The sequence below is a fragment of the Leptinotarsa decemlineata genome, unplaced genomic scaffold, assembly GCF_025532065.1.
Source record: "Leptinotarsa decemlineata unplaced genomic scaffold, Ldec_3_MD MMD2_tig00078422_RagTag_RagTag, whole genome shotgun sequence".
NCBI classification, from domain to species: Eukaryota; Metazoa; Arthropoda; class Insecta; order Coleoptera; family Chrysomelidae; genus Leptinotarsa; species Leptinotarsa decemlineata.
In genome coordinates, this window is record NW_027412747.1 from 14,703,838 (window position 1) to 14,716,237 (window position 12,400).

The 12,400-nt window shown below is 36.8% G+C and overlaps 1 protein-coding gene across 1 annotated transcript in view; it reads right to left on the minus strand.

The window, feature by feature from the left end:
• The window catches only part of LOC111505685 (glucose dehydrogenase [FAD, quinone]), a 48,041-nt gene extending 36,010 nt beyond the window's left edge, over positions 1-12,031 (minus strand). The window contains exon 1 of the mRNA XM_074185997.1: positions 11,673-12,031. Coding sequence (XP_074042098.1) covers positions 11,673-11,963 — 291 coding nt within the window. The 5' untranslated portion in view covers positions 11,964-12,031. The remainder of the gene's footprint in view (positions 1-11,672) is intronic.
• Positions 12,032-12,400: the final 369 nt, after the last annotated feature.

Consider the following 12,400-nt stretch of genomic DNA (forward strand, 5'->3'; position numbering starts at 1 on the left):
CAGAATAAGCAACGGAGCAGTTGTTTTCATCAGTCGTCATGAGATCCTCAGAGGAGGACGCTGTTTTTGCTAGAAAATACTGGGTACAACCATAAACAGAGTTCGGCAGTAGCTTCCCGTGAACTCTCCCAACATGAGCAGAAATTCAGATAGTTTTATAGAATGAGCTCAAATAGTTACCATGTTTTATTAAGATTGGTGTCAAGGGGACAGGAGAAGCATGGGTTCTGCTCCACCAATTTCACGAAGAAAATAGAGGATTGCACGTCTTCTTGCTGACCCGACATAAACATGTCAAACGATATTGCGCCTTTCTTTCGTTCAAGCGACCCGGCAACTGTGTCCCCTTCAACGACGCGACTGCTATAATTATTGGTGTAGTATCGCGATCGCTCCAGTGTGCACTAGATTAGTTGCTTCCATTACGACTGTATGCACGATTAAGCTTGTCGCCTCCGGCACAGTACAGCACGGCCGGTCCCGTCAAAATACGTAAGGTATTGAAACAAAGAAAATGAATGGACAATCACCCACTAGCCCGGCACGGCACAGACAAGAGCGTTCGCCGCCGGAAAGGATTCCAGCTCTCCGATCCCGTCCGGCAAATAACGGTACGTGCTGTGACGGACTGGCCAAGTGAGCTCGTCGCCGGCCAGCGCTTGCCAGTAACAACTTGAAACTAATTAATACAGTGGATTTAACGGTTTTACGAAAACCACGACTTTTGTAAAACCGCAGTTTCTGTAAAAACCTTTATAGTGAAAATCATACAATAAACTGTATTAATTAGTTTTAGTATGGATTTTCATCAAGTATCGGCCAGTTTCATTCAACTGTAGCATCAACTTATTCAAACTTGCTTGGGAAGTTTCTGTCTCTCTGTTTTGCTATTCCATTAGTTGACAGCACAGTGTCAGACGGTACCTATGAAAATAAACAAGGAAAAATTGAGTTGCTTATTGAGGCAGGCTCTAGAATATCCAGAAGTTCTGAAAATATGCTTGGAGTCATTCAGAAATTCTGGAAAAAATTCTCCTCGTATTCTTTCAGGTAATTGAAAAAATTATGAAACTCCCAGGTTTACCCTCTTTTGATTAATGGGATGGACCCACAACATTCTTTTTTGTGACTATTTGCTTTTACTTTCAATAATGCGGCCACAATAATTACGACTTCTTCGTCAGAACTGCTACTGATAGACATGTTTTTGTCACCGCTCGATGTCAACTGAAATTCCCTTGAAATCGAACAAACAGCACCTTCAGTATGCTGGTTATAGTTGGACGAGTGGGCGATTCTACTACCCGGCGCCATCAAGCGAAGGAAAGGACCGACTTTGCTGTCCCAAACAAGTGGGCCACAAGCTTTATGAGTGATTGGTGTCAAATCAGGATCATGTTGCTTGTCGAATCACCTGTTGTATCGTATCGCTCTAGTGGGAACCGCGCCTAAGTAAGTCGCAGACATGACTTATGGATTCGCTGCAACCGGTGAGTTCAAAAGCTGGAATATGTACAGTATCGTGATAAAAAATCGTTAAGTTTTGTGGAAATTATTTTCTGTTGGGTTATAACTGTCTGAGTGTTGTTAAAAGTCAGTGACGTGTTTAGAGAACCTTGTATCGGAATCAAAATATGATCCTGAATTTTCACTCTTATTTACCACTGACAGATTATCTTCACAGATGAATGCTTGGAATAGTAAATGAGCAGAATTTGTTAGCTGAAAATTTTCAGCGATTTGTGCTAAACTCTTTCAGATTTTTGTTCATCAGCCCTTATGGAACTATAAGATGTCTTTCAGAACATTGGAAGGAGTATATTTTAGGAGAGATTGACTTTTTGAAATTGATTGCTTTCTTCCTTTCTTTGGAAAATTCCCATGATATTTTGTAGAAAGATGGAGAAGTAGAAAACGAAACCTTTTTTTTTCTTACATATATCTTTATTCAACCTGGTTCCAGTGAGTATGAAAATATAAATATTTTCAGATTTAATGTGATCTTCCAGCTATCTTCAACTGTCTTACATTCAAATGGAAAAATATTGATGACTTCATGAATCTACATCAGTAATGGATTATATAACTATGAGATATGTTGATTTTTCATTATTGCTGGTAAATGTGAAATATTTCTTGAAAAAAATTGGGATTTTGATAATTTAAAAACAAATTCGATCTTAATTGTCAACTGAGAAATTATCAATTTCAATGCACTTATTTGCGTTATTCAGGTTTTCCAGAACCTAATCGTTGGCAATGTAAACCTATTCACCATTCAGTTTCTATAGATTTTCAGTTCTTCAAGACAAATGTTTCCATTAACGAATAAATAAACTTTGCTGATTCCAGACGAATGTAGAGTACCTCCTAAAATGATGCCCAGAAATGATAATGTACTTTAGGTATACGCAGCATCAACACTGAAATAGAGTTGCTGTTGCGTAACTCATGATTCAGAGACGTGACTTTGTTTGGCAATATTTTTTGTCCTTTCAACCGAATATTTTTGCTTTCTATGCCTGATTGTTCATCCTTGATTTCAAAAAGAATTTTTTCCCAAATTGTAAAAAATTCTTTAATTTTCCGCAGTAACGGATTGAACTGAAAAGGTTTTTTATAGACCTGTCCAAGTTCTCCATTACAATTTTCATATAATTTCATATCGTGTGAGGTAAAAATACCCAAAAAAGTCAATGAAGAATCGTTGAGAAATATTGTTGAAGATTGATTAACCTTAATGATGATGACAGTCCCTATTGTTTTGATTTGGTGGTGTTCACCAGTTCACTAATGAATTCTACCAATATTGACTGAGTGGAAACCATCATATCTGAAAGAAATTACTTGGAAATAATTTCCATAGTGCTATCAAAAGTTTCAATAAGTTTACCAACTTATCAATAATTCATTAATACATTTCCAATGATTTATATTTAACTATCGGTCAACGACGAATGGTGATTTACCCATGAGTGTTTCTAACTCAGAAAAAAACTTGGAAATATACGGAGTTTGCTAACAAAAAAAAATATCAAAAGGATTTATTTCGGAGGGAAAATCTACGGATGGTGAACCTATACCTATCACCATATTGAACAAAGTGGGATTATTTTTATAGGTTCATTCGTTTTAGTAAATTTTGATAAAAATGTACTGATATTCATTCACTGAATTTATAGGCATAAAATGTACAGTTAATTTTCAATTTAACAAAAAGAGTCGAATGAAGCATTGCATCACAAAAAAATCATCGACGAAGAGATGTTTCCTGCATGTGATTTAGCTATGTCAGTAGTAATAACAAAATGTAGTTTGAAAAACTGAAAAACACGCATGTAAAGAACATCGAACTAAAAAGTTGATTTTTTTTCAAATGAGCTTGAAACAATAACGAACAAAAAATACTAGTATTATTGTGAAAAAAGCACAGGCGCTTGGTATACAAATATATATAGTTCAAAAAACTAAAGAACACGCTTTTGAAGAACATCGAACTATAAGCTTTAAAATATTTTTTTTAAATAAGCTCAAAACAATAACGAATGGAAAATACTAGTATTATTGTGAGAAAAGCGACGGGCGCCTGATATACAAAAATATGGCACAAAGCGCCCACGCTATTTTCACAATAATACTAATATTTTTTATTCGTTATTGTTTTAAGCTTCTTTAGAAAAAATATTTTTAGTTTATTAGTTCGATGGTCTTTGAAAACGTGTTTTTTGGTTTTATTTTTCACTTTTCAATCCGATTTATTGTCAAAAATATTTTTTTTAAGTTCTAGTCACTAGTATTATAAATCTTTAACAGACGGCACATGAATGTAAAATTCCTCTCAAACAACATAATAAAGTTTGAGGTCTCAAAGTTTATAGTAATACTGAGATGCACTAAGTCTCCAACAGAGGGCGGACAGTTCTAAAATTTGTTTCGAAGTAAAGAGAAAATTTGCAATAATAATTTCAAGAAACAATTCAGTCTTGATGTTTTCATTTGAAGTTTCATTCAAAATATTGATGGACAAAAATAGTTTTTCAGTGAATAATTTTATTTTTCAAATCAATCTTTTGATTGGTGTATGTAAAGCACCTTGATTCTAATTTTTAGATTTTTTTAAATATTTGAGTAATTAAATTCTACGGATGGTGAACCTATACCTATCACCATATTGAACAAAGTGGGATTTATCTACGATAAAGTTTTCATTGTTGATATCCATATACTGGATTACTTCCAAATAATCGAATTAGATTTCAAAATATATCTTCCGTTTCGTTCAAAACTTTTTCTGTACTGAATCACGGATAATTGTAAATATTTAAATATTTCATCTGTAGTACAAAATTTCGCTAACACTTATAATTCTGAAAATATGTTTTTCATTCTGATTTTCTTTTAAATAACTTTTCAAGGAAGTTGCGTATAGCGGCATCTGCACGCGAATAGCTCAAGCAATAATTGATAGTTACGTACAGCGCCATCCGCCCGCAAACAGATCAAGCAATAATTGACAGTTACGTACAGCGCCATCTGCCCGCGAATAGATCAAGAAATATCAATGAGGTTACGTACAGCACCATCTGCCGGCAAATAGATCAAGCAATAATGCCAATAATTCTGTCAATTTAGATCCCGAGCTTGAGAGTTACAAACAAATATACATACAAACAAACAAACAAACATACATACATACATACAGGCGAAGCTAATATGGAGCGTGTAATAATATGGCACATAGTGCCCACGCTTTTCCCACAAGAATACTAGTATTTTTCGTTCGTTATTGTTTTAAGCTTATTGAAAAAAAAATTTCAACTTTTTAGTTCGATGTTCTTCAAAAGCGTGTTTTTTAGTTTTTAAACTATATTTATTTTTCATTTTTCAGTTTTGATGGCTACAAAAGAGTGTTTTTTAAACAATAACAATAACAATAAACAATCAGCCGTATATTGTTTTGAAAATGTCCAAGGCAGCAGGTGCGCAAAGGAGGGTTACAAAAAATACTTTTTTCAAATGATGAAATTAATGTAAAATACAGCGCCATCTGCCCGCGAATAGATCAAGCAATAATGTCGATAATTCTGTCAAATACAGATCCCTAGCTTGAGAGTTACAAACATACATACATACAGGTGGAACTAATATAAAGCGTGTAAAAAAACGTACAAATGATAGATGAAACACCGTGTAGTATCACTAAAATGAGTTTTCGTGAAAATAAATATAGGTACTTCAAAATACATATTTCGAAATAAAATCTCAGAATATTCATCCCTCTCAACTACCTACACCGTGGTTTGTTGGAAAACAATTACTTCCCCGGCTAATTCCACGCTAAGTATTGAATTATATTCGACAAACATTCATGTGAGAGACCTCACAGAGGTTAGTCTCGCAGATATTTCTCGTTCATCCAGCAGCAGGACCATGCTGAAATTAACCGAGTAGGTAACCTACAGACCGATTTCGACAAATCACCTACATCTCTATACGTCCTTCAGAAACCAAATTATTTCTGAATCGTTAGATGGAATCATGAAATTATTTTTCAAAAGCTTGTGATATCTCAAATAATTAATGGTTTTCAATGTTATCCACCTAAAGAATATTGGTTCAATATCAGGTACTCAGTTGTTGGGCCCTTTTTAAATTTCGAAAATACTTTGAATACGCGGAACAATTCGATGGGCTCCTGAATTATATTTTCAAGATTTTATTTGCCATCGGCACTTCCAACTCATGAAAAAAATCTAGGATATAGCCACACATAATAACATACGATCATGATAAAATTGTGTTTTTATGCATAATTAAATTTGCATAATTTGATTATTATGCCTGCTTCCGCCAGTTTTCTTGCAGTTACTAAGATGTAATCAAAATCCATTCAATGTATTCGCCGAAATAATAGAAGGGTGAAGTTTTTTGTCGGGTATTGTGAGAGATACGAATCCTAATTTGTTCCAACGATTTTCTGAATATGTATCTTTCTCTTCGAAACAATTTCCGAAATGAGGTTAGGTTAGGTCCAAAGTGAGTGGGTCTATTCGACCCTCCACCGCGACCCGCAAGGGTTTATTGTGGCTCACACCTAATCTCACCAGGCCAAACGAAACCGATTAGTTTGTAAGGTGAGTGGTCTTTCAACTCAGGATGGTAAGATTACAGCTCTGCCGAACTCTAAAGACCTGATTTTATCTCCAGGGAGCATGCACAATGTATATGCTCTCTTAATGAGGTAGTCGGATAGTCAAGTTGTAAGATTCCTACCTTGATACCTAGGACAACCTTTCCATATGAGGGTTTTTGCACGTCAGCTACACTTGACGATGACTTAGCTTCAGTCGTGCAAGGCTTTTCCGCCTCTGGTTTTGGTGAAACCCTAATTGAGCGCAAATGTTTGCTGACCTGCTCATGTGCGGTTAGTTCCTTCACTTGAGACAGATTCAGCGTACGCCGCAGCTCTCGCTTCTGAACTAAATTTACAGAGAGGTCAGTTCGAGTCGTAAACTCGACATCCATCTCCTCTGTAGACTTGCTCCTGAACTAAATTTACAGGGAGGTCCGTACGAGTTGTTATCTCGACATCCATCTCCTCTGGAGACTCGCTCCTGAATTAAATTCACAGACAGGTCAGTTTGGAAACGTAAACTCGACATAGATCTCCTCTGTAGACTCGCTCCTGAACTAAATTTACAGAGAGGTCCGTTGAAGTCGTAAACTCGACATCCATCTCCTCTGTAGACTCGTTCCTGAACTAAATTTCTAGGGAGGTCAGTTGGAGTCGTAAACTCGACATCCATCTCCTCTGTAGACTCGCTCCTGAACTAAATTTACAGGGAGGTCCGTTGGAGTCGTAAACTCGACATCCATCTCCTCTGTAGACTCGTTCCTGAACTAAATTTACAAGGAGGTCAGTTAGAGTCGTAAACTCGACATCCATCTTCTCTGTAGACTCGCTCCTGAACTAAATTTACAAGGAGGTGCAAAATGAGACATGATGTTTCAGATGATCTGAACTGAAGTTTTTCGACCCCTGATTTTTTTTTAAAGTGGTATCTCAGAATTGAATTCAATAACGTTTTATCGAATCAACCAAATATTATTCAATCCTCAGAATCAATTTCAAAAATGCTGAATATCACAAAGAATGCTCAATTTAAATGAAAGCATAGACATCTAGTTACAATGTTCATAAACTACATTTCATCAACATATTTTTGTCTGTTAAAATTCTGATTTCAGCAAAATTATTTCGTCAAACTTTTAAGTTGATATATTTTTACAAGACACTAATCATGGGGATATCGCCATAATTATTGGTTCATGAATTTTGTGAAAATTGGGAAGGCACGAAGAGAGTCAGTTCGATTCAGGTGACAAAACAACAGTTTATTTTTAAGCACCACAGGAAAATTCTTGAGTTGCTCTTAAGTCGGGGCCTGTGCGAAAGTGGCGATTAAAGTTGGATTTGAGATGGAGATTAAATTCATTGGGGAAAACATTCTCAGGAAGTTTATTTCCCATAAATGCAGTGCTCCAAATAAAAGTGTTCATAAACAGTGAAGTTCGAGGTGTACTCAGTTGTACCTCAAAACGATGAGCAGCCACAGTCCGTCACGTGTTTCTTATATGTGCCGCTCTTGGTGGAATCGAATAAAGGTACCAAGTCGCCTGAACACCTTCCGAAAGTATCTATACTGAACATATCTTTGATGTTTCATACTATCTAGTTTGCTAGGGATGTTCTTATCTCCAATCAGGAGAATGGCTCTATTCAGGTTGGAATTCAGCAGCTATAGGGTATGCTTCGGGGCGGAGCTTCATACATGACAACAATATTCCAAATAAGCTCTGATCTGAGCTTTATAAAGCATCAAAAAATGCTGATGTGTGTACAGTTTTTTGGTTCAGAACAGTGTTCCAAAATTTCGAGAAGCAGCCTTTACAATTTCAACGACATGATTCTGCCAAGACATATTGGTGTCCATTTCAACCCCCGAAAAACTTATCGAAGCAGCAAGAGGATTTGTCTGACCTGATATCATTTTATCCGGTTCGACGACATTTATTTTTTCGGAGAAAACCGATGCATGGGTTTTTGTAGCATTGAACTGAACCTGATTACTTTCACCCCAATTCGACAAGTGTGCTGTCGTCAGCAAAACAATATAATGGATTCTTTGTTTTTTTTCCCATAAGTCGTTGATATACAATGAAAAGAGGATTGAAGACCATATGGATTCCTGGGAACACCAGCGTTGATGGTGAAAGTATTCGAGAGATATCCATCGACGGCCACTTGCAGGAAACGTTCTTTCAGGAAACTGGATAGCCATTCAAAAAAATGATTCGACATGCCATAACATCGAAGTTTGGCCAGCAAACCCTCATGTCACAAACGGTCAAAGGCCTTGGAAATATCAAGGGCGATAGTTCTTGACTCTCCATGTTTCTCGATTGCGTTATTCCAAATATGGGTGACATACGATAGAAGATACGTCAACACCTCCCGTGAAAGTATTTTAAAAAGAGAGACAAATCTCCAACCTTCCTTCGATGTTCCAGACTATCAAGCTTTCAAATGAAGTTCGAGTCTCCAATCAGGGTGACGGATTTTTTCTGGATGGAATCCAGCAGCTTTAAGGTATGCTTAGGGGCGGAACCCCAAAGATGGCAACCATAATCCAAAGAATGTCTGATCAGCTTTATAAAGTATCGAAAGTTGCTGAGGTGTGTACAGTTTTCTGGTTCGAAATAGTGTTCCAAGATTTTGAGAAGCAGCCTTTGGAATCCCAGCGACACGATTGTGCCAACATATGGTATCCATTTCAACCCCCAACAAACTTATTGAAGCAGAAAGCGAAACTGTCTGTCCTGACATCAATACATTCGATTCGGAACATTGATTTTTTTGGAGAAAACCGATGTCACGAAAACCGATGCCTGGGTTTTCGTGGCTTTGAATTGAACTTGATCTCGATAGGTAGGGTAGGAACCTTCGGCGAGAATGGATTCATTGGAAACACCTTTCTCAAACCAGAACTGATATATTGTCACTTGCCAAGTTATCCTCATCAGGAGGTGATGAAACTGATGATCCTAACTGGGTCAGCAAAATGCGCGTCGATTGACAGTGTTCTGAAGTTCTAACGGAAAAAAGTATTTCCATCAGGATAATGGTATTTTTTGCGGACAATGACTCACAATCATTAGTTATCCATTTCATTATGTGAGTACCAGGTTCATTACCTTCACCTTATTTTTTTGTTTTTTTTTTTTCTGAATATGTATTTAAATTCCAACCAATTGTTTTTCTATATGGTTTGAAATAAACTCAAAGATGGATAATTGGGTAACTTAAATTTGAAGTGACTGCTTTCTATACTTTTAAAAGATTTTCCGCAGAATTCTATAGGACCATTTCATCAAAATGGTTGCATTCAGTTGTTTGAATCAATAGGAAAGAAACAATGAATATTGGAAGTTCAGGTTTTCACCCAAAGTTCAAAAGCTAGAAAGTCAGTCGTTGCACATATCACCGATGATGTCTATCGCGGTAGCAAACAAAACGTTTGGTATCACAAATTCCATGCGACCACGATTACCAGCCCGGATTTGTTCTCTAATCGTCACTCCGGTCGTGAAAGCCTATTTTGTTATATTTTATAAATATCTATTAGATTCAAGTGAAATCCTTTTTTCGAAATTATTCAAATTGTATTGATTATTGATGTAATGTTATATTTTTTTTAATTTAATGCATTCGAATTGATTCAAAGTTGTTCATCTGGACCTTGCTGGGATGTGAATGGAAAATGAATCAATATGTTATAAGTTTCAGAACTGGTTATTGAATCATATCATACAATGGGATATTATAATCACTATTGTACCAGGAAGATTCCACTACAGCTGTAAGTCAGCCCAAAAACCGTATGGACAGTGCTAAAAAGAAACCTCCAACACCCATATCACATACAGAGTGTCCAAGCTCTACTGCCTCGAAATTTTCACCCAAGAATAATATTTTGTATATGTTTGATTCACACAATGGCAAACAATAATATTTTAGCAAATTTTTCACGAGATGCTATTAGGAACTTCCACAATAACCATATTTGAACCGACGAAAATCCCCACGTTATTGGCAATAGTTTTTGCTGAACGTTTGGGTAGGAATGATTGGCCCATTTTTCCTACCAGTAAGATTAACAGGTGGATCATACATAAAATTTTTGCACGATCATCAACCCATTTTGTTAGAAGAGGTATCATGTGGTTTACGCTTGACGGGGCTCCTGCTAATTTTAGTGTTCTTGCTCGTCAGCATCTCGACCTACACCAACTCTAATCGCTGGATTGGACGTGCTTGACCTGAAAATTGGCCAACTCGCAGTCCTGATATAAATTCTCTAGATTTCTATTCATGGGGTCAACTGAAGGCTCTTGTACATGAAACTTCTGTACTAGATCTGAATAACTTGAAAAATCGATTGATTGACAATTATTGCAATGTCATAAGGAATAATCCAAGCATTTTTGAACGTGTCAGTGGAAATTTTGCTCATCTACTTTCAGGTTGGAATTGTTTATTATTTACTTTTGGTTTTTATTTTATGTTGTCTATAGAAATATTGTAGAAGTTATTCTTTTTTCTTGATAACGAAACTTTATATGAAAAAAACACAAGCAACGAAAAGTTGTATTTTTAGTTGCTCCATGTAAAGATTGTAGAAGTTTTTTTTTTGATAACGAAACTTTATATGAAAAAAACACAAGCAACGAAAAGTTGTATTTTCAGTTGTTTCATCTAAAGAAATAATGAACTACAAAAAAGTCAGTGGGTTTTTTTTTCTCAATATTGTTGGCTGTGGTGCCCACTGAGACGCCACTGGACCTTATTTCAATCTAGTTCGTGCTGAATAAGCGCCTTATTACTCCAGATAACTGTAGCAAATTTCAACCAAATCGGTCTGTCTGTCTGTCAGTTTTTACGTTAACCAGGTGTCGCACCTCTACGAACGACAACCCTCGGAAGTCGAAACTTGTGCGAGCTGAGGACTAACGAGATCTTACCTTTAAACGTGTGATTCCTAACACGGGTTGGACGATAGCAAGTGAAAATCCTCCGTTCATCTGAGGCTTGAACCATCGACCAACACGGCGGTCTATTTAAGTGAGCGAACAAAGCACCCACGTCGAACCTACCGGCTACCGTCCGAATCGGTGTAAGAATGTTTATGATATTTTATAAATACAGTGGTTTTTTGAACTTCCTGTATCTCAGAAGCGAAGCAACACCGAACTTTTTTCTTAGAACGAGCTAGCAAATCACCCTCTGAAGTTTCGTACGGTAGATAGTAAACACTTTGTGAAATGATAGAAAGTTAGAGACACCTAAAGTTTTTCCCAAATATTAATTTCTGATGGAAAAATTATTGTCAAGTTAAATCAAGTTGCTTTGCGCTGAAAGAAAAATATATGACCTACGTCATTTGTGTAACTCATACGTCTCATATGTTCACTTCATTCATTCATTTTACCGACGTTTAGCCACGCAATTCCTGCTACATCGACTGGACTATGAGTCAAAGAGAAGTTTACTAACAATTCTAAGAAAATATACAATAAAAAGATACAAAATATTCAGGATTGTTTCACTATACCTGAGCCCCGGCTGGTTCATCATCTCCAGCCTCAATCAACAGCACCTTCCACCCTGGAACTTCCGACAACCTCCCTGCCGCAGCAGCACCTCCGCTGCCCCCGCCGATCACAACAAAATCATACTCGGGATCTGGTCTCCTCTTGGGAACAACTCGCTGGCATAATTCGGAAATATCACACTTGTTCCGAATGAAAGTGTCCAGCAGGCTCATGAAGAGAAATAAAGCGCCGCCTCCGCAAGTCTGGTCCAGCGATGGACCGACGTAGCCCGAAACACAGCCGCAATCCATTTCCAACGTAGGAACAAGTCAAGAGACAACGGTGACTAGCGAATTCGCACTGATACGAAAAGATGCTCGTTTTGGGTTATAAATATTTACGTTCTTGGAGAACTGTTATTCGGCCAATTCGAGTTTATCTTGATGCTTGTTGTGTAATTGGGATATTCCTATACGAGGTTTACCGTACAGTGAAGTCACTCACGCTTATATTGTGTGATGGATTTTCAATTAGTAGAATACGCTGAAATGGACGTCATAAGAGTAGTCGAAAATGTTTAGGTCATTTTGATTTGAGGACACAAGATGATTGAACTTAGAAGCTTGTATCAAGATTTCGTTATGCAATTTTTTATGATTTTTCTCAATGATTTATTGGAACGAGAGAAATTAAAATTGACAAAAAAGATTCGTTGACAACTACTTTGATGAATTTCAGGAATTGGGCC